Genomic DNA, 20,053 nt, shown 5'->3' on the forward strand with positions numbered 1-20,053 from the left:
ACACCATCAAAACGGAACTCTCATTTGTGTTGTTTTCTAAATGAATATATCCTACTACAATGCTTCATAAAAAGTACATGGGATTGTGGAGATAAAATCATTAATATAGGTCTGACTGGTTTTGCATATATTTTTTTACTCTAAAATTGGTTAGCTATGTTAAAGATATATAAATAAATGTTACTTGTTTCTCTCACATTTTACAGACAATTGTATTCCAGTACTGAATATAAATTCTTATAGGAATCGACAGACTTTGAATTCGTAAGACTGATGAACCTCTGGGCAAAATTACAAAAACATGCAAAATATACTTTTAAGTTTAAAATTATTACTTGTTCTTATTATGGATGTGTGTGGGATAAGAACTGTACAATAAGCCCCTTCAAGGCCTATTTTGGAAACTGTACATAGGGATACCATCACAAAGTGGCCTTTGCCATTGCTCCATAGCAGCCTGTGGAAGATACCAGGTCCAGCCCAGAGTGAATGCAGAGATCCTCTAGGAGCCACCCTTCACGGTACAGGTCCCCAGTATTTTAGCATGGCCCATGGTCTGGTGAGCAGAGTAAAGCATGTTGATCCAGTTCCTCTTCCATGGATTAGAATCAGCCCTACAAGAAGGTCCCACAGAAAGCCACTAGCTACAGATAGAACAAACCTATGCATTTAAATGAAATCATTATGTGGGTTTACTTAATGAAGAACTCATGTTTGTTTATTCAAAAATACAACATCTGTGTTCAGACTTGTTTGGTTCCTCTTCATTTTTGTCTCTGCTCCTGAATGAGTTTACATAGCACTGTAGACTGTGATGGTGTTTTTTCAATCTATAGATAGCTTGCTCATTTCCTTTTCTCTGGTTAGTGGCAGCTAGAGATGTTTTCAAGTCACTTTTTAAACCAGTTAGCTTCTCATTTATTACAGAAGTCATTTCTCTCTGGTAGTGGTGTTATGATATCAGTAGTAAATCCGTTTAGATACAGACTAATCTTCCTGCAGTATCTGACAATAATTTCTTTAACAATCAGCGGGAGACTCAATGCCATACTCCAAATTGTCTGTAATAGCCTTTCCTCAGGTTCTATTATCTGTCATCACTATAGACGTGCCTATAAGTCTTCTATAAGATTGTCTTGTTGCTAAGCTATTGTACTCATCTGGACATCATTTGTTTTATGATGCAATATTTGTTCTCATAGCTGAAAAAATAAGTGGATTTCTTTCAGGCTTTCAGGGTTAATCCTGTATTTTTTTATGTGCATACTCCTGTAGACTTCAGTAAGATTACTTTTGTGAGTAAGAGTTGCAAGATTAGATGTTATATCACTTATATATGAATTTGTCAGAAGTGTGTCTACACTTCTGTAACCCTGTCCCCTTTCACTCTCCAGCTTTAATGATTTTTATGATAATGTACTTATTTTCCATATTTTCTATATGATTCAGTATTTAAGTATGCAGGCTTTTAACAAAAAAAGTAATGTTGACTTTTTATAGTACTGCTGAAAGTATGATTTGGCTGATGTATATACATAACTGCAAAAAGCTTCTATTTTGAGAGTGCTTGAAGGACATAAAAATAGGAGATACTTTCAATAAAAATAGAATTATTCATTACAACTCAGTTGAAGGGTAGAAGATAATTAAAAGAGCTAGCAGAGCAAAATTATTTCAAATAACTAAACTGAAACTAGAAATAAACATATACTATTACCTAGGTTAGTTCCAGATTAATTTGGCATCAGCAAAACCTCTTTGATCCATAATGAAAAATTGAAATTATTACATTCTTATTTAAATAGGTAGTGGGGAATTGATTCTTATTGTCACAAGGGGACACTTTATCTTGGGCAGCCATCTGGCATTTTTAAAGACCTCTGTCACTTTGGAGGGAAGAAATCTTTTTAGCTGCTGGGTTATCAGATTCTATGTTATAAATATTTGGACAAGAAAGCAGAAAGGTCAGGCACTGGTTCTTTTGGAAGTGCAGTGAATGAGTTGCAAAGGAGAAAGTGAGACAGTGCAGAATTAAGCTCTAGAGTATAACACAGGCGACAAAATTCCCATAACTCTTTCCTGTCTGAGCAGTTTTGGGCAAGGTGTGGCTTAAATATAGGAGTTCTTTTTCTGAACTTGTGATTTCCTTACTAGCTCAGACTCATGGTTTGGTCAAATTAAACCACTTTCTTCCTCTTGTTCCATTCCTAGAAGGGTTCTTACGTGATCCATCTTGCTGGTGGTTTCCACCTCTAAGGGGGTGGCAGGAGCCTGCGTGGCTGAGCGATGAGATCACCATTCAGAGTGGATCTAACTTCTTATCCTTATGGTTCAGAAATACAGTGTTCACCAAGCTGGATCTGACTTCACCAGCTGTAAAGCTTCTCTGGTCTGAAGGAATGCTCGGGCACCCTCTGACAATACCTCTGTGGAAGCTGTCAAGTCAAACCTATTACTCTGTCTGGGGAACGTACTGGCTAGGAAAGCAGCTTAGCTCTTCATGCAACAGCATTGGTAATGTAGTTTGGTCACTGAACTGAAGTAGAAAGAAGTGTCTGATGTCTAGCGAGTGATCAAGACAAAAACAGCAAAAAATTTGGGGGACTCAAGGTAAATGAAAGATCTTCATAAACAATGGGGTGGAGAGGGAGAGCCCTGAGGAAGACTGGTCGGCGGCTATTCAAGTAGCCTGCTGCAAGTCTTTAAGGAATCATCATGCAGACTTCTTGTGGGGAGAATGCCTTTTTGGTTGTCTGTTGGGGAGTATTACCACTTTTTTACAGCTGCTCTTTCCCAAAGCGCTTTCACAAAGCTTTTTGCAGACAACTTTGATCATCTGCTTACTTACCCGGCAGATGGACAGATGTTTCTTCATTTCAAAGGAAGACAGAGTTGTGACAGAAGGGGCAGGCACTGACTGAGCACTGCAGGTAGCAAAAAGGTGCAGCCATGAACGAGACTGACAGAGCTGTCCTTAAAATAAGCAAATAAACTAGCAAACTGTAAGTTTAACTGATAGTTCTTCTGTTGATTCACTGAGCAATGAATAACCATTAAATCTAGGGATTTTAGGGTCTTATGTATGTGCTGGTCTGCTGTTTACATATCAGCTATAACAATCTACTATTCAATTTTTACTTTCATTAATTAACTGTGCTTTAGTTGGACTAATGAAGTCATTTTAAGAAATACTTATATAATACTTCAAAAGGTAGAACTGGAGAAAAGTGTTGAAGGGTGTCACTATAAGGGCTATGTAACCTGTCCAGAATAGAAGCATAGACTTTTGACCAAGTATATCTGTGGAAAGATCATTGGAAATCAGTAAGTATAGGCAAAAAATGGCAGATATGAATAATTACTAAACAGTTATTAAACAGTATCATAAGCCTCATTCCAATGTAGTATAATTTCAATTAAATTTATGAGGTAGCTGATGTTACATAGAATTCTTGGCCAAATCAATGTATAATATAACTTTGCACGTGTATTTTCTTTGAATTCAGAGTTACACTAGGGATAAATATGGCCCCACAATTCAAAATCAAATCCATATTATGACATTGAACCTACAGTCTGATGGAAGAAACAAATCTTTTTAGAAAACGCATAGGATATACATATTTTATATATGTGCTTGAATTTCTGTATATATATTTATATATATAGATACACACACTTCTATGAGCAATATATTTTCAAGAGTGTGCAGTATCATTTTTTCCCTGAAATAGTTTATGCTTTCATAATTAAAGTCTTTTTCCTGATCACTAAATTTCTGCTTAAGATGGGAAGAGGGGGAGCATTAGCGCATGGTCTCACCTTTTTTAAAGTTTGAAATCCAGAAAAAATTATTTTTGAACATTTTTAGTGTTTATGCAATCAGTACCTGTGCTGCCAAGGCTTATTAAAAGCAGCTGGGTGCCTGCCTCTGTCCTCCCCCTTTTTTGTAACTGCTGCCAGAACAGGTAGTCAGAAACGGAAAGTAGAGAAATATTTGAGCATCTGTGCTCTCTCTCAGGAAAACAGCTGTGGCTTCCATAGGAAGCACTCATTTTTTCCCATCAGCCAAGACTCTGGATACCCTTGGGTCCAGTTTTGGCTCAGCAAGCCAAGTAGGATGCAGTTTATGGCTTAAAACTTATGAGAGAAACCATTCAGGCAGTCCCATCCCTGGCAGAACATTGAGAGAAATTCCCCAGGCTGCAAGCCACATGTGGGCCTCTGACCTTTTATTAGCACACCATGGGAGAGGTTAGCAATTGTTGAGACTTCAGTCCTCCTTTTGACATACAACTACAACAATACCAAGTAGCCTTTCCAAGACAAGCACATTTAGGGCAAAACATCCTTTTTAATCTAGGATTCAACAGGGCAGGGGGGAACCCAGCCCAATAACTTAGAATGAGAAAACGATATATTTCTGTAAAACTGAAGCCTGGATTGGTATTTTTTCCAACGTTCTGCAGTTTTCAATAATATAGTGATTTGTTACTTTTTTTAAACCAATGTAATCATGAGACGGAAACAAATTCTCACACCATTTTTAGCTCTTCATGTGGTCAATGCCATGAGTTATGGAACTACGATTGCTCAATAGCTGGAGCAATATAAGAAATGCATGCAGTTATCTGATTTTTAAGGATGTCTGCTGTGTTTATCCAAGTACATAATTGTTGAGATAAAAAAAAGAGGTACGAATTCAAAATTATTGATATATGGCTTGTCAGAGAAAAATTTACAGAGGGCCAAATCTATGTCTTTTTGACACGTCTTTCTCTTCTCAACATTACTGTAGTGAATGAAACTGTTGTAGTTTTTAGTAAGACAGGGACTGGAAAGTAACTCCTTCTCAGGGAAACAGAATCATTGTCTGTTTTGCAGCTAAGGAGCTGTAGAGACTTAAGTGTCTTGCTATATGCTGCCTCATCAATGGCAGAGTATGCAGACTGAACACCCCAGCATCCCAGACTTTTACCATAGCTCCCTGATTATTTTTTCAGTCTTAAAGTCGAATGATTTTGACTACTCAGTCCCATGGTTTTAGTGTAGAGAGTATTTTGTGTGTAAAATAGGAGTGACCTAGCTCATGCTTCTGCTGTCAGTCTTTGCAGCTATCGTCTGAAAAGCCAATGCAAGCTGATCTCTAAATGTAATAATCCTATGACTGCTCTGACGGGAAGCAGATTCAACCCTGTCCAAAAAAAATTTAAAGGAACAGGAGATCCTGCTTTTCATCCTTTTACTAAGGTGACAACCACATCTGAGAATGACATCGGTGAAGTCTGGCACAAGGTTGGTTGTTGCAAAAAAATAGTTGCTAAGTAATGCTTGTTCCATGTGCTAAGCAGTCTCACCTTTATTAACCACTGTTGGCAAAGTAGATATTAGCAAATGTTACTTAGAGGTGAAGAGTCCTTTTGTATTCCTGGTGACTAAACAGAAATACCGGGCTGGTGGGGAGCCTGCACTGAAGAAGGATCGAGTGCAGCTACACCACAGACACATGCCTGTCTAGCCATTTACACACCTTTTGCAGCTTCCTTACATAGTAGCTGATTCCAATGCTATACCATCCTTACCGCCAGCTATTGTCTGATAAAAATTTTGGTTAAAAAATATTTTTTTTTTTGTTTTTATTACCCTGAGAAGTAGCTTATCATCTTCTTTTCTTTCTGTTTTATTTTTTCACATGTCAGAAGATTGCCCCTCCTCTTTTTTTCTTTTTTCTTTTTAATTTTTTTTTTCTGAAGAATGCACAGCAGAACTGCTTCAAGCTTTCCTACAGGTGAATTTTTCTAAACTTTTTATTATTCTTGTTTTCTACTTCACAACTATATCCAGCTTATCTATGTTTTCCTTAAATACTTCATCACCTCTCAATGGGATAGATCAATACCTGTGGACTACATGAAATGCTTCTGTTAATATCTTCCACATTGATTCTGGCATCTTCTTCTATGAGCACTGTGTGGTTGAGATGTTTTGTTTGTGAACTGCTCCAACTCACCACTTTTTTTTTCTGATGTACTCCTCACTATTGATTATTCCTCACAGCATATTTGTGTATTTGGTTTCTCTTAACTCTAGTATGTTCCATTTCTGTTATATTACACATTTTCTTCTGTTTCTCCAGTTTTCTAAAAAACTATTATGAAATCTCCTTCTGTTTTCCAGGAAAAGAAAGATGTTTCATAATTGTTTGTACTTTAGAAATGTGATGATATACATGCCTGCTTCTTCATCTAAATTCTAATTTCCTTCTCATTTTGTTATTTAATAATTGATTTTTTTCCTTTCTGGAGGTTTCTGCTTCCACTCAGTTCTGTACCCTCCATAGAGAAGTTTCGTTTAGACCATATTCCCCTAGTTTTCCTAGCAGAAAGTAACACTGATCACTTAGATTAATTTTATATCTTTTTGTCTATGAGCTAATTAAATAATACAACTACAATGACTTGACATAATGAGTAGGAATTTCAATGATTTAGTCCATTTGAATATATCTGTCGTTAATGTCAACAACAACGACTTCTATGCAATCAAAAGATGGTGAGTCTGGGGAATGGGAGTTTCCCCGCCCAAGAATAGAAGCAACAAGCCAGAACACAGGAAGAGTGTCTTGAGAACAGGGAAGAGAGAGAGACACCAATAGCCAGAAGGAGATCTACTTTTTCATGTAAAGGGATGGACAGAGGGCTGGACTGACCTCAGCACATTTTTCTGCTCCTTGGAACTTAAAAACAGTCACAGTTGACTGCTTCTGGCCTCAAAAAAGGGTTGGCCAGCAGGATGGGTGTGTTCTGTCAATCTTTAACTTGAACATGTATCTTCTATGGCAAGATTTTTCCTTTATGGTATCAATGAATATTAACCCATTTCCTTGGTTCAGAAGTTTTTTGTTTGTTTGGTTGGGTTTTCTGTTTGGGTGGTTGGTTTGGGTTTGTTATGCTGAGAACAGCCATCTATGTTCTCCACTTTTTAATGAAAGGATTAATTTCTTCTTACAACATGTTGGCTTTAAGACCAATCTTTGTCTCAAATGACTTTTAGCCTTGATCTTCCTCTGTCTTTCTTGAATATTTTTCTGGTGTTTATTCACTGTGCTGGAAATCCCTTCTGCTTGTCACTCAATTGTTTTATCCCTCTCTGCACGTTCTTACTCCTTGCTTTCACATTTGCCATTAGTCACAGTAGCCAGCTTTTTCCCATCACTTCTTTTCAACATCTGCAGCAAAGCTTTTCCCGTCAGTGATCTAATGTCTGTGAGTTATAGTTAAAGGCTGGGATTATTTTTTTAATATTTTTTTTTATCCCCACACAATGGAAAAATTCCCATTTTGGAGCTTGTAACTAGTCAACCTGCTCTCAAGAGGATATTTAGTATACCACTGAGTAGGTATCTTCCACTTTGCAGCCACCTTTGTGAGAGCTCTCCGGGTTGACAGAGAGATTCATTCTGTTCACCACCCCGCCAGGGTGCTTATGCACCGTAGCCATGCTCTGAAATAAAACCATCTGTGTAGAAACATACAATTTTTTTATGTCTGCTAATGATGGAGAGATTGGGCACTGACTTACCTGATGTTTTTCCTGCAGTGTCAGTGTAGTATTTTATGAAACTGACATAAAAATAAAGTGACTGAAGAGATTTAATTATCTCTGTAGATGCCTATTTGGTGAATTTTACACAACTAGATAATACCCAGTCCAAATTATGAAATGTTATGTTTAGCAATTTTTCTTCTGTATGCAAACCACGATCATCTTTTTTTCTGTCGCTGTAATTTTCCTGTATTTTCAAGCAAGGATGCAGACATAAAGGAGAGATCCCTCCTGCATAGGCTCCTTTAAGTGAATTTGCCCCATCTTTTAAGTAAAAACTTACTTCAATGCAGGATTAAGTGGTATAGTACCTAAACTTTTCTTAGACCCGTGACCATATAAAAAGAATACCCTTACTGTTATCCTAGAAATATACATGTCCAATCTTTCTCACAGAGTATTGCATTTAAAAGCATTCAATACTTTAAGCCTAAAAGAACAATTTAAATTTGATTAAATAGAAGATCTCTGCAGTAAACTATTGATTAAATTAAAATGAGCTTCATATTTCCTGAATAAGGAATATTAAACTGCTCTTTACATATAATTTAAATAATATCTTATAAAGTGAAATATTTCTTTGCAGTTGTCTATTTCCCCCTCCAACTTGTGTCTGAGCTATAAGTGATGCAGTGGGGTGTATGTAACTATGCTACAGCTGCTGACAGGCATAAAAGTAAATGAGATGTTTCATCTCAATTGGTACATTTCCTGTTTAAATGTTTATGAAAATAAACTCAACAAATTTAGCCAAACTGAGACAAGACTATCTTAAATATTTCATTTCTGCAATGAATGGCTATTAATAACTCTCTCAATCTTGTGTGGCCTGCAACAAAGTGGTATGTTTACAGATTGAGTAAGTTTTGTCTTACTAACTTATGAAAACTTTATTTTAAATTGTTCATTTAAAATATAATAATGGAGAAAATGTCCAAGCCAGTTGTTTTCCTAACTTTGAGGGAAAATGGAGGCTGAAAAACTGCAGAATGTTTAAAATAAAAAAGGAGACATTCAGAATAAAGTTCTTCTAAAACTGCTGATCTTTGGATTTGTTTTTCAGTACTATGTTGTCAAAAAGTAAACAAAAGCAATATAAGAGAAAAATAACCAAAAATTCCAAAATATTACTATGTTTTAGAATATGTTACAAAGGGTATATTTTGTTTTCAGGTTTTATGAAGTTTTCAAGTTCAGACGATGACTGATAATTTATAATTACTAAATATTTTTTTAAAATACATTTGCAAAATGATAAAACAGGCTTGCTCTAGAAGTTATTTTTAAAAGTTCATTGAGCAGCTAAGATTACCTTTTTCTGTTTAACAGGATTTTACTTTGAAGTCAACTTGAAATGGCTAAACATTTTAGAATTACCTAGAAATTTATGGATGGAAATGGGTAACTTACTGTGGGAATTATTCTTAGATATTTCAATAAAATATTTTAAAACAAATTTCTTACTGAAGAGATGGAGAGAGTTTATGCATATGTTGATGCGTATGACGTTGATACCATCTCCAGCTTGCATTAGCTCATCGCAAGGTGAAGGTTTAATAATTACTAACATGCTGTGGCGTTTCTATTCACATGACTGACAGAAAGCATCCCACTCTAGTGGTTTTTTTTTGTCTTTTGGGGAATGAGGTAAAACCTTCCTAATCCTAATGCTTAGATAGAGGATTATTCGGTGACCCAAGAGAGAAGGAATTTCACAGGTAACAGTTCAATAGGATATGTATATCTACACAAGTGATTTGAGAGGCAGTGGGCTGGTTTCTCCAGAGTGAAGAATGTGATGCAAGATACCATGCTCGATGCACATAAGCCATTTTAGGTCTAAATATAGCTTCAATAGCATTGCCTGTGTAAAAAACCCTATGTATTTAGCTGAGGGATCTGACTTATTAGCTTGTGTGCAATGCCAGGAATCACAGAATCACAGAATAGTAGGGGTTGGAAGGGACCGCTGTGGGTCATCTAGTCCAACCCTCCTGCTGAAGCAGGGTCACCTACAGCAGGCTGCACAGGACCTTCTCCAGGCAGGTCTTGAATATCTCCAGAGAAGGAGACTCCACAACCTCCCTGGGCAGCCTGTTCCAGTGGCTCCGTCACCCTCAGAGGGAAGAAGTTCTTCCTCATGTTCAGACGGAACTTCCTGTGCCTCAGTTTGTGCCCATTCCCCCTTGTCCTGTCACTGGGCACCACTGAAAAGAGCTTGACCCCATCCTCCTGACACCCACCCTTCAGATATTTATAAGCATTTATTAGGTCCCCTCGTAGCCTTCTCTTCTTCAGGCTGAACAAGCCCAGTTCCCTCAGCCTCTCCTCGTAGGGGAGATGTTCCAGTCCCCTCATCATCCTTGTAGCCCTCCACTGGACTCTCTCCAGTAGCTCTTCATCCTTCTTGAACTGGGGAGCCCAGAACTGGACACAGTACTCTAGATGAGGCCTCACTAGGGCACTGTAGAGGGGAAGGAGAACCTCCCTCGTCCTGCTGGCCACACTCTTCTTGGTGCACCCCAGGATTCCATTGGCTTTCTTGGCAGCCAGGGCGCACTGCTGGCTCATGGTTAACCTGTTGTCCACCAGGACGCCCAGGTCCCTCTCCGCAGAGCTGCTCTCCAGCAGGTCCACCCCAAGCCTGTACTGGTGCATGAGGTTGTTCCTCCCCAGGTGCAGGACCCTGCATTTGCCTTTGCTGAACCTCATCAGGTTTCTCCCTGCCCAGCTTTCAAGCCTATCCAGGTCACGCTGACTGGCAGCACAGCCTTCTGGTCTATCTACCACACCTCCCAGTTTGGTGTCGTCAGCAAACTTGCTGAGGGTACATTCTAACTCTTCATCCAGGTCGTTGATGAAGAAGTTAAACAAGACTGGGCCCAGTACTGACCCCTGAGGGACACCACTTGTCACCAGCCTCCAACTAGACTCAGCGCCGCTGATGACAACCCTCTGAGTTCTGCCATTCAGCCAGTTCTCTATCCACTTCACCAACCACTCATCCAGCCCACACTTCCTCAGCTTCACTAGGAGGATATCATGGGAGACTGTGTCGAAAGCCTTGCTGAAGTCAAGGTAGACAACATCCACGGCTCTCCCTTCGTCTACCCAGCCAGTCATTTAATCGTAGAAAGCTATTAGATTGGTCAGGCATGATTTCCCCTTGGTGAATCCATGCTGACTACACCTGATAACCTTCTTTTCTTCCACTTGCCTGATGATGGCCTCCAGGATAAGCTGCTCCATCACCTTACCCGGGATGGAGGTGAGGCTGACCGGCCTGTAGTTCCCTGGGTCCTCCTTCTTGCCCTTTTTGAAGATTGGAGTGACATTGGCCTTTCTCCAGTCCTCGGGCACCTCTCCTGTCCTCCAGGACCTCTCAAAGATGATGGAGAGTGGCTCAGCAATGACATCCGCCAGCTCCCTCAGCACTCGTGGGTGCATTCCATCGGGGCCCATGGATTTGTGGACGTCCAGATCGCTTAAGCGATCCCTCACACAGTCCTCCTCGACCAAGGGAAAGTCGTCCTCTTTGTAGGCTTCCTCTCTTACCTCCGGGGCCTGGGATTTCTGAGGGCCAGTCTTAGCACTGAAGACTGAAGCAAAGAAGGCATTCAGTAGCTCTGCCTTCTCCGCATCCTCCGTCACCAGGACAACTGCTTCATTCAGCAGCGGCCCCACATTGTCCCTAGCCTTCCTTTTGCTGCTGATGTAGTTGAAGAAGCCCTTCTTGTTGTTTTTGACATCCCTTGCCAGCTTGAATTCCAGGTGGGCCTTGGCCTTCCTCGTCGCATCCCTGCATGCTCTCACCACGTTTCTGTACTCTTCCCAAGTGGCCTGCCCCTCTTTCCACATTCCATGGACCTTTCTTTTCTGCCTGATTTCTGCCAGAAGCTCCTTGTTTAACCATGCAGGTCTCCTGCCTCCTTTGCTAGATTTCTTTCTCAGGGGGATGCATTGCTCCTGTGCATGGAAGAAGTGTTGTTTAAAGAGCGACCAGCACTCATGGACTCCCCTGCCTTTGAGAGCCCTGGCCCACGGGATTCCTCCCAGTAGCTCCTTGAAGAGGGCAAAGTCAGCCCTCCTGAGGTCCAGGGTTTTGATCCTGCTTATCGCCCTGCTTCCTCCACGCAGGATCCTGAACTCGACCATTTCATGGTCACTGCAGCCGAGTCTACCTCCGACCTTCACATTCTCCACCAGTCCCTCCTTGTTTGTTAACACGAGGTCCAGCAGCGCGCCTTTCCTTGTTGGTTCCTCCACCACTTGCATCAGAAAGTTATCATCGATGCTCTGTAGGAACCTCCTGGATTGTGCCTGCCTAGCTGTATGGTCTTCCCAGCTGATGTCAGGGTGGTTGAAGTCCCCCATGAGAACCAGGGCCTGTGACTGTGAGGCTGCTTGCAGCTGCCTGTAGAAGGCCTCATCAACCTCCTCCTCCTGGTCAGGTGGCCTGTAGTACACACCCACCGTAATGTCACCCTTATGAGCCTGTCCCTTAATTCTAACCCACAAGCTTTCAACTTGTTCCTCATTTGCCCCCAGGCCAAGCTCAATGCATTCCAGTTGCTCCCTCACATATAGAGCAACTCCCCCACGTCTCCTTGTTGGCCTGTCTTTCCTAAAGAGTCTGTAGCCATCTATGACAGCATGTCAGTCATGCGAGTTGTCCCACCACGTTTCTGTGATGGCGACCAAGTCGTAGCCGTCCTGCTATATAATGGCTTCCAGCTCCTCCTGTTTATTGCCCATGCTACGTGCATTGGTGTAAACACACGAGCTGGGCTGTCAATGTCACCCCTGGCCTTGGCACTCCAAGCCTAGGCTCATCCCTAGTGAGCTGGGCAATATCCCCTTCCCCCTTCGAACCTAGTTTAAAGCCCTCTCAATGAGCCCCGCCAGCTCGTGGCCAAGAATTCTTTTCCCCCTTTGTGATAGCTGAGTTCCACCTGTCGCCAGCAGGCCCCGTGCTGTGTACACCTCCCCATGATCAAAGAAGCCAAAATTTGACCGATGGCACCAGTCCCTGAGCCACCTGTTAACCAGGTGAGTTTTCCTGCCCCTTTCAGTGCTGTTCCCTGCCACTGATGGGATGGAGGAAAACACCACCTGCGCCCCTGATCCCTCAACCAGTTGCCCCAGTGCCCTGAAGTCCCTTTTGATGGCCTTGGGACTTCTTTCTGCTATCTCGTCCCCGCCAACCTGCATTACCAAGAGGGGGTAGTAATCAGAAGGCCGCACCAGACCAGGTAGTTTCTTCGCAACATCCCTAACCCGGGCCCCAGGGAGGCAGCAGACTTCCCTGTGGGATGGGTCCGGTCGGCAGATCGGGCCCTCTGTTCCCCTCAGAAGGGAATCACCTATGACAATGACCCTCCTTTTTTTCTTAGTTGAGGCAGTCGTAATTCTTGGGGCTGTCTGACTCGTTCTAGGCAACCCCCTGGATGGAGCCTCACCTTCACCCACATCCTCTGTGGCCAGTCCCTCACATTCCAGAGCCCCATATCTGTTGCTTAAGGGCAACTGGGCAGTGAGGGAGGCCGGGGGGAGATTCGCTTGTCCCCCCGAGCAGGGACCTGTTTCCATTCCCCCCCATCTCTTAGGCCCTCTCAGAGTCAAGCTGGTGTTGTGCTAAAAGAGATTTAGCAGCTTACGTCCTTGCTAGCTCAGGCACCTCTGCATTGCGCTTGATTTTGTTGTGGGGATATGCCCAGCTGTGAAAGCAACTGAGGAATATATATCCATTCTCCAGATCTTTCTTTGTCTTTCCTGGATAGGCAATATAAGCCTTTTAAGGTATGGGGCTTTTGCAGCCTATGTTCTTATGTATTACCTAGCTTTTGAGTGTTGGACCGTATTTTAGTAAAAGGAGGAATGTTTAAAACATTTAACAGAATAGGAAGGAGTTGTATATATTGCTTTCTTATTATTTTCTCATGAAGTCTTAATAATGAAGGATAAAACTAATGAGGTATATCATAGTAGCAAGAAACCAGTCCGTAAGTTAACTATCAATATGCTTTGTGGCAGTTGAAGATACTTGGCTTAATCCTGTGCGTGCCAACAGTCTCTGAATACACACCTTGTTCTGTTTCAAGGACATCTATGAGAGATGTGCTGCACTAGTAGTCTGAATATGTGTTGTGAACGCTTATGGAGAATTTCCAGACATCCTACTACTTTTACAGAAATCTTGGACAAATACTGTGAAGCCACTACTATCATAGTTGTCACTGTTCCCTTCTATCCACGGTTCCTTCACAAAAAGAAAAAAACAACCCCCCACAAAATCAGCTTCCCACTTCCTTCTCCATATATTCCCAAGTATATGGAAGGCATCACACAGAGAAGGAACAGTCATGTTTATTGTTTTCCCTTTCCAGGTATTGTTATTGCAACTTTTTTGTTAGTACAATCTTCTCGATCTGTGCAGTGTACAAGATTGGTGATTTCTAGATCTGCTGTTAATTCCATGGGATTTCTTTACTAGCCTCAGACTGCTCATCTCAAAACATTGCACTGAGAATGAAGATGCATGGGTTTATTGCCCAAATACTGACTTCCAGTAATAGTGAACCTCTTTCCCTACTTCTGAGACATATATTTTCTACCTCCTTTGTGTATTTCCTCTTCTCTATGCAGTTCTGCATAGAGAAGAGGAAAACAGCGATGACATTTGTAAAAACTGCACTGTCTGGGTACTTGTGAAATCTGAAGCAGTTTGTTCAATCATTTTGTTATTAATATTAGTATTTTTTGTTAACTCTCATATCAGTTCATGACCTCAGTCTTTACTAGAAAAGGACAATGACATTACCCAGACACAGCCTTCTCAGATGAAGTCTAAAATTACTCTATCATTAATATTGAGAGTATGAAATGACTTCTGATGCCTTTGAGAAGCCATGTCCGGGTTTGTAGATAAAGAATATGAAAAGAACCTTAATCATGTTTGATTTACAGTATCAGTTAAATAATTCTTAGCATCACATTGAAAGGATTCATTGTTTATCACATTTGCTAGTATCAGGTCCACTCAGCCAACCTAACGAAGTATGTGGATGTGCTGCTCCTCCTGAGCCTTCTCCAGATCTAGCAATACATTACCCACCACGGAGGTGTTCAGAGAATTCAGTATCAAAACCACACCCGTTCATATGGTGTTGTAGCCCAGATATAGCCCAATTGTTGCACAGTTGCAGACTGTCTCTGCAGTGAAATTTGGAATGAACATGTCTGGGCAGAATCCGAGAAATTTCAGAGAATCATCGAATGATTTAAGTTTGAAAGGATCTCAGGTCTTGTGGTTCAAGCGTCTTACTCCTCCTTACAGCAGGGCTATCTGGACATTTGTGTGCATTGCTAGATCAATGTCTAAAGCCTTCTAATTCTATCTAGATGAAATCTGCAAGAGTAAAGACACAATGTCTAGGCAACCGAGATATATAAAGCCGTTACAGAAGAGAAAATGGCAGAAAACAACATTAGTGATCAACAACAGAGCTAATCATGCAGAAGTGGGTGCCTGAATTTAGCTAATGATTTTAAAGTAGTTTATGGCCTAATAAACTTCTAACACTCCAGTGGGGATTTCCTGTGAAGAGCAGACTCAGTCCTGCAGTTAATCCGTTTGTTAAACTGTCTTTGTTCTTGTGAAGAATGTTATTTACATTTCTGTAGCCTTATTCAGGGAGAGAATAGGGGCTGTATGGGAACAGAAAGACTGTATGAAAGGGGGTAATGTAAATTTTTGGAAGAGGACTGTCCTTTTCCAGCAGTCTAAAGCGCAGTCTGTAATTAATCTGTAGTTACTTGAACAGCTAGATGTAACAATTGCTTATATTAAGGTGGCAAAAAGTTTGCATTTAACGTTGCTGGCTATATGGGTATGAGAATTTTGCTTTTAGGCCTAGCTGTTCCATATATGACCACTGCCCACAGTAATTTTTCATCTGAAGACAGAAATGAAACTATTGTCCTTATGTAATATTGATTTTGGGGGAACTTTTTCAGTGTAAAAATAGAAAAAAGGTATACTATTTAATTCTATCTTTTTATGTCAAAACTGGATGAATTAGGAAAGAGGTATGTGAATGTATTTGTCAAGGGACAACTATTAGTTAGTTTGGACAATACAAGAAGAAATGAGAATTTCTGTAACAATAATATAGAAACTGTAAAGGGAAACAAAAAAAACCACCCAAACAACAAAGGCAATTCCTAACCTATTAGTGTGCAAGAGAGTTGAACAGAAAGTGCAAAATATCTGCACATAGGATTCAGGAAATATGTTTTCCCAAGGGCATTAGAAAAATACCGGTCAACTATAGTTCACGTTGCCTGGTGGAATACTCTTCTGCTGCTTCCTGCTGCCTACGCTATTGTCTGCTCAAAATTCTGGCATGTATCATCTCGGCTTTCCATTGCTGACATCACCTGATTGCACCATTCATTCAAGTCAGTCAAGCCTTGTAACACCAGAATATGTAGCAGCAATCGAAAGAAGCTGAGCTCCAACCTACACAGCAAGTTTCTGCTTGGTAGCCCCGTACAGCTAGTTCTGCTCACGGTGGGTCAGCATTATAGCAGCAGAGCCAGCCAGAACTGCTGTCATGGAAGGGAGGACGTGGCCTCTTAATTTTTTTCCCTGATGTTTGGGTTTTTCTCAAACCCCATCCCTCAAAACCGCACAGCATTGTTGTTTCATGAATACGTTGTTTCCATCGAGTACTGGCAGTCCTGACATTGATAGGCAGTGAATCAATACTTTTGTAGAATTGTGAAGCCAAACTATTTCTGCAGATCCACAACGTGCAATGTGTGGTTTTTCATTCTGGATGTAATAACTGCAATTTGAAATACTCCCCCACAAGCATTGATTGCATGCTTTAAGAAATTCACAATAAAGAATTTAATTAAGAAAGAAACTGCATCACTCTGTTTTAAAAAGAAAAACTCACCTGACTTTTTTTTTTATTTTGGGGCTATAATAGCAATAACCGTCTTTAGCTGAGGACATTTCCTGGGGCTTAATGGCCCATGGCTGTGCTTCTTCAGGTGATCATCATCTCCCAGCAGTCATTAATCCCCTACAAATGCCCTGCACCTCAGTCATTGCATGTGCTTAAATGTGCTTCTCCTGAAAATGAAATACTTCTATATTTAATGCCTTTTCCAGGAATAGGAGTCATCTTTCTGAGGTGAGAACGAAAGGAGCTTAGTAACGTGTCAGAGAAGTACTAATTATGACAAGTGGGTAAGATCTGTTTCTGGTGATAGCACAACAAAGAATTTTTCCACAGTAAGAGCATGTTATATGTAAGTCGTCATTTTATGTATGTCACAATTCACACTTATCCCAGTTACATAATAGCCAAATCAGAAATACAGATAGTTATTTGTAGTTGGTTTTCTTCTATAGGGCATCTCAGCATAGAAATAAGGCATCTCACAAAACAAGGAGAGTATGTGCCTGCAGCACTGCTTAAAATGTTTTTTCATTCCATAGCTGTAACATAGAGCTATGCAGTTTTACAAGGTGTTTGTGATAATGCAAGAAATAGGGAAGTTAAATCTATCGTACCTAAAGGTCTGAAACTCTTATAAATAAATCTTTGGGTGAGAATTTTATGAGTCTTGGGACCACAAATAGAGCATGAACAGTGTCATCAGAAGTTTTAAACACAGTAGACAGCCTGCCCTTGCTCAAGTAGCATTAAAGCCAACAATGAAAATAGCTGAAGGGAATTTGTCTTGCTAGAGGTTGAATAGGGATTTTATTTTTCTCTTGTTTGATTGGAGTTTTACTTACTGATACGTTGTGGCATTTCCATCTTGTACTACAAAGTATGTACTGCATAGATTACCTGAAGCCTGTACCTGTCCCAAACAGGTTGAGAGGGATCAGACCTGATCCTATTGCTTTCCCTTAAAAGAGTGCAGAATTAGTACCTTTTAGGTATTAAGGTAATTTATTATTTTTATTAGATGTTCAGATCTCATTTACTTTGCTGAGTGACTGTGTAGATGAGGACAGAAGTGGATTTTGGGGCCATACGTTTTTAAATGTTGAATATTAAATGCTGTTAGTTCTGTCCTAGTCAGCACCTTTTGATTGCAGATTGACCTGAAAAAAAGAATTATTGTATCGTGATTCCAAAATTACTTTTCTTTTCAATTTTCTGTGTCCCTTCAAGCAACAAAAAAAATCACCTGAACAAAATATCTTTTCATATAAATGGAATGTTTTGTTTAACTTACAGTAACAAAATCATTTAGTTCAGGAACCCATAACAACTGTCTTAATTTTGCAATTTTCTAAGTTAAATAATTTTTTCCAAGTGAAAGACAAAGATTTATTTCAGGAAATTTAAAATACAAAATTTCACATAGACACATGCACATGCTGGTTATCCTGCTCTCTTTCTTGTTTTTTGGACATAGCTATTACCTGAATTAAACTTTACCCTGTAAGTATTCCTACTCATTCCAAAGCAGTTTTCAGCAAATAAACTAACGAAAAAAGAATTTAGAGCTCTCATTAAAATTCACCAAATGAAAAAAAATGATGCACAGAGCCAAGGACAAGATAAAAAGTATTACATCTTTAAGTTGTTTCCAATCTAGTTTATATCTCATCATAAATAGCAGGTTGGGAATAAGTACTGACCTATTGTACTGAGGCTAGAACATTGCTTTTGCCATAGGTCATATTTAAGGCTACTTTGGGTGTTTGAATCCTACCATGCAACTTACAATGTCAGCATTCTTCAGACTGTTTGCCAAAAAATCAGTTAATATTTTTGCACCTACCTTCTGTCACAGCTGGTGTTGTTATTGTCCTTGTCTTATTATATATGACTCTGAGCACTCCAAATCCAAACTCAATTACAAAGTAGGGAAGGTCATGCAGACTTTGCCAGTTATCTTGTTTTGGTACCATTCAGAAAGAACAAATTCAAAGAGGAATGTACACAATAAAGAGTAACAGAAAAAAGAAAACATATGTTCCTAAAGTGAATTTGTCAGTATGCCTAGAAATCTTGTACAATTTTTCTGCTCGAGAGCTCTGTGTGTTCACCTGTTCATTATATTTACAAAACGTGTAATTTAAAAAAAAATCTTATATAATATTTCTTATTTTAAATTCTGTGTTGTAGGTCTTGTTTTCCCTCTGCACTGCATTCTGGGGAATCCAAATTATGAAGCGGATCACTTTGTCTAAAGACAAATATCACTAAAAGAGCAGTTCTAACATCACCGTGATTATGGAAACAACACTTTGGAATAACCTTTGAAGTTCCTTGGAATTAATCAACCATGAATCTTACTGACTCACAGTCATTTCACTTGTGGTAGGAAAGGTTTACCATTTTCTGTGAAGGTTTGAAAGATTCGTTAGGAAGTGTATTCATTTTTATTTGATTTTTTTTTTTTTAAATATTTAATTTCCCCCCACTTTAAATAAAATGGTCATTCACAACGTATTTTTACATTCAAGGGATTACAAAGTCATAGAAACCATGTAAAACTAATTGTATTTAGCAGTGATTTTTTTTAGTAATTGTATGTGAAAAGTATTTTTCAGAAGACCAGTAGTTAAAATCATATTTGTTGTAACCTGGTGTAAAGTGACTGACTGTCTTCCTATTGAGGCTAAACGTAAACATATGTGAATGTCAGTTTTTCCGTAATGATTGAATTACATTAGAATCTTAATGTCATGCCCAATTTGGTGTTCATAACATACAGCTACATGAGGATGAGTAGTCAAGGCAAGAAAATGATTAAAAACAGCATGATAAAATAACTTGAACTAGTATGAGTTGAAACATCTTCAATAAAATTGGCTGATGTATGTGTTGTGTAATTCAGATTTCCAGTTTAGATTGAATTATTTAAAGAGTACACCTGCAGTTGCCAACTTTAGATACTGATCAAGCCGGCACTTACACGTGGGCATCCCATTGACTGACGTTACTCACGTGACAAAGTATTTGCAAGGCTGGGCCCTTAATTTCTGGTGATTTCCTGCCGGGATGGTCTCAGGGGAGATGCACGTCTTGTCTTTCAGGAGCTGTTGGAAAGATGATTTGTACTAAGATAGGAAAATTAAATACAAATGGTAAAGGGAGTCTCCAAACAGCAGGACTGGCAAAGATACTGGAGCTAGGTTGTTTTTTTTTCCTCACACTCTTCCAACTTTTTATTTGGCTCCAAGACTTGTAGAAGTGCTTAAAGTCAAGAAGCTGAAAAATGTAGGCTGTCTTTCATGATTCAAACTAGTAATAATACCTGGATTAAAAAGTGGGTTTAAGTTTGGGTTGGGTTGGGTTTTTTTCCGATTCCATTTTTCTTTTAGATGTTAATGAAATGCTAACAGACATCTCGGGTTTGGACAGTTAGCCTACTTTTAATTAACCCATATTTTCAGTCTCTCGCTGTA

At 39.8% G+C, this 20,053-nt stretch overlaps 1 protein-coding gene across 1 annotated transcript in view; it reads left to right on the forward strand.

Annotated features, from left to right (window-relative positions):
* AGMO (alkylglycerol monooxygenase) overlaps positions 1-19,481 on the forward strand; it is a 140,593-nt gene extending 121,112 nt beyond the window's left edge. Inside the window, exon 11 of the mRNA XM_075419229.1 lies at positions 18,768-19,481. Within this exon, the coding sequence (XP_075275344.1) occupies positions 18,768-18,848 (81 nt within the window). The 3' untranslated portion in view covers positions 18,849-19,481. The remainder of the gene's footprint in view (positions 1-18,767) is intronic.
* The last annotated feature ends 572 nt before the right edge of the window (positions 19,482-20,053 follow it).

This window comes from Opisthocomus hoazin, chromosome 4 (assembly GCF_030867145.1).
Source record: "Opisthocomus hoazin isolate bOpiHoa1 chromosome 4, bOpiHoa1.hap1, whole genome shotgun sequence".
Taxonomy (NCBI): domain Eukaryota; kingdom Metazoa; phylum Chordata; class Aves; order Opisthocomiformes; family Opisthocomidae; genus Opisthocomus; species Opisthocomus hoazin.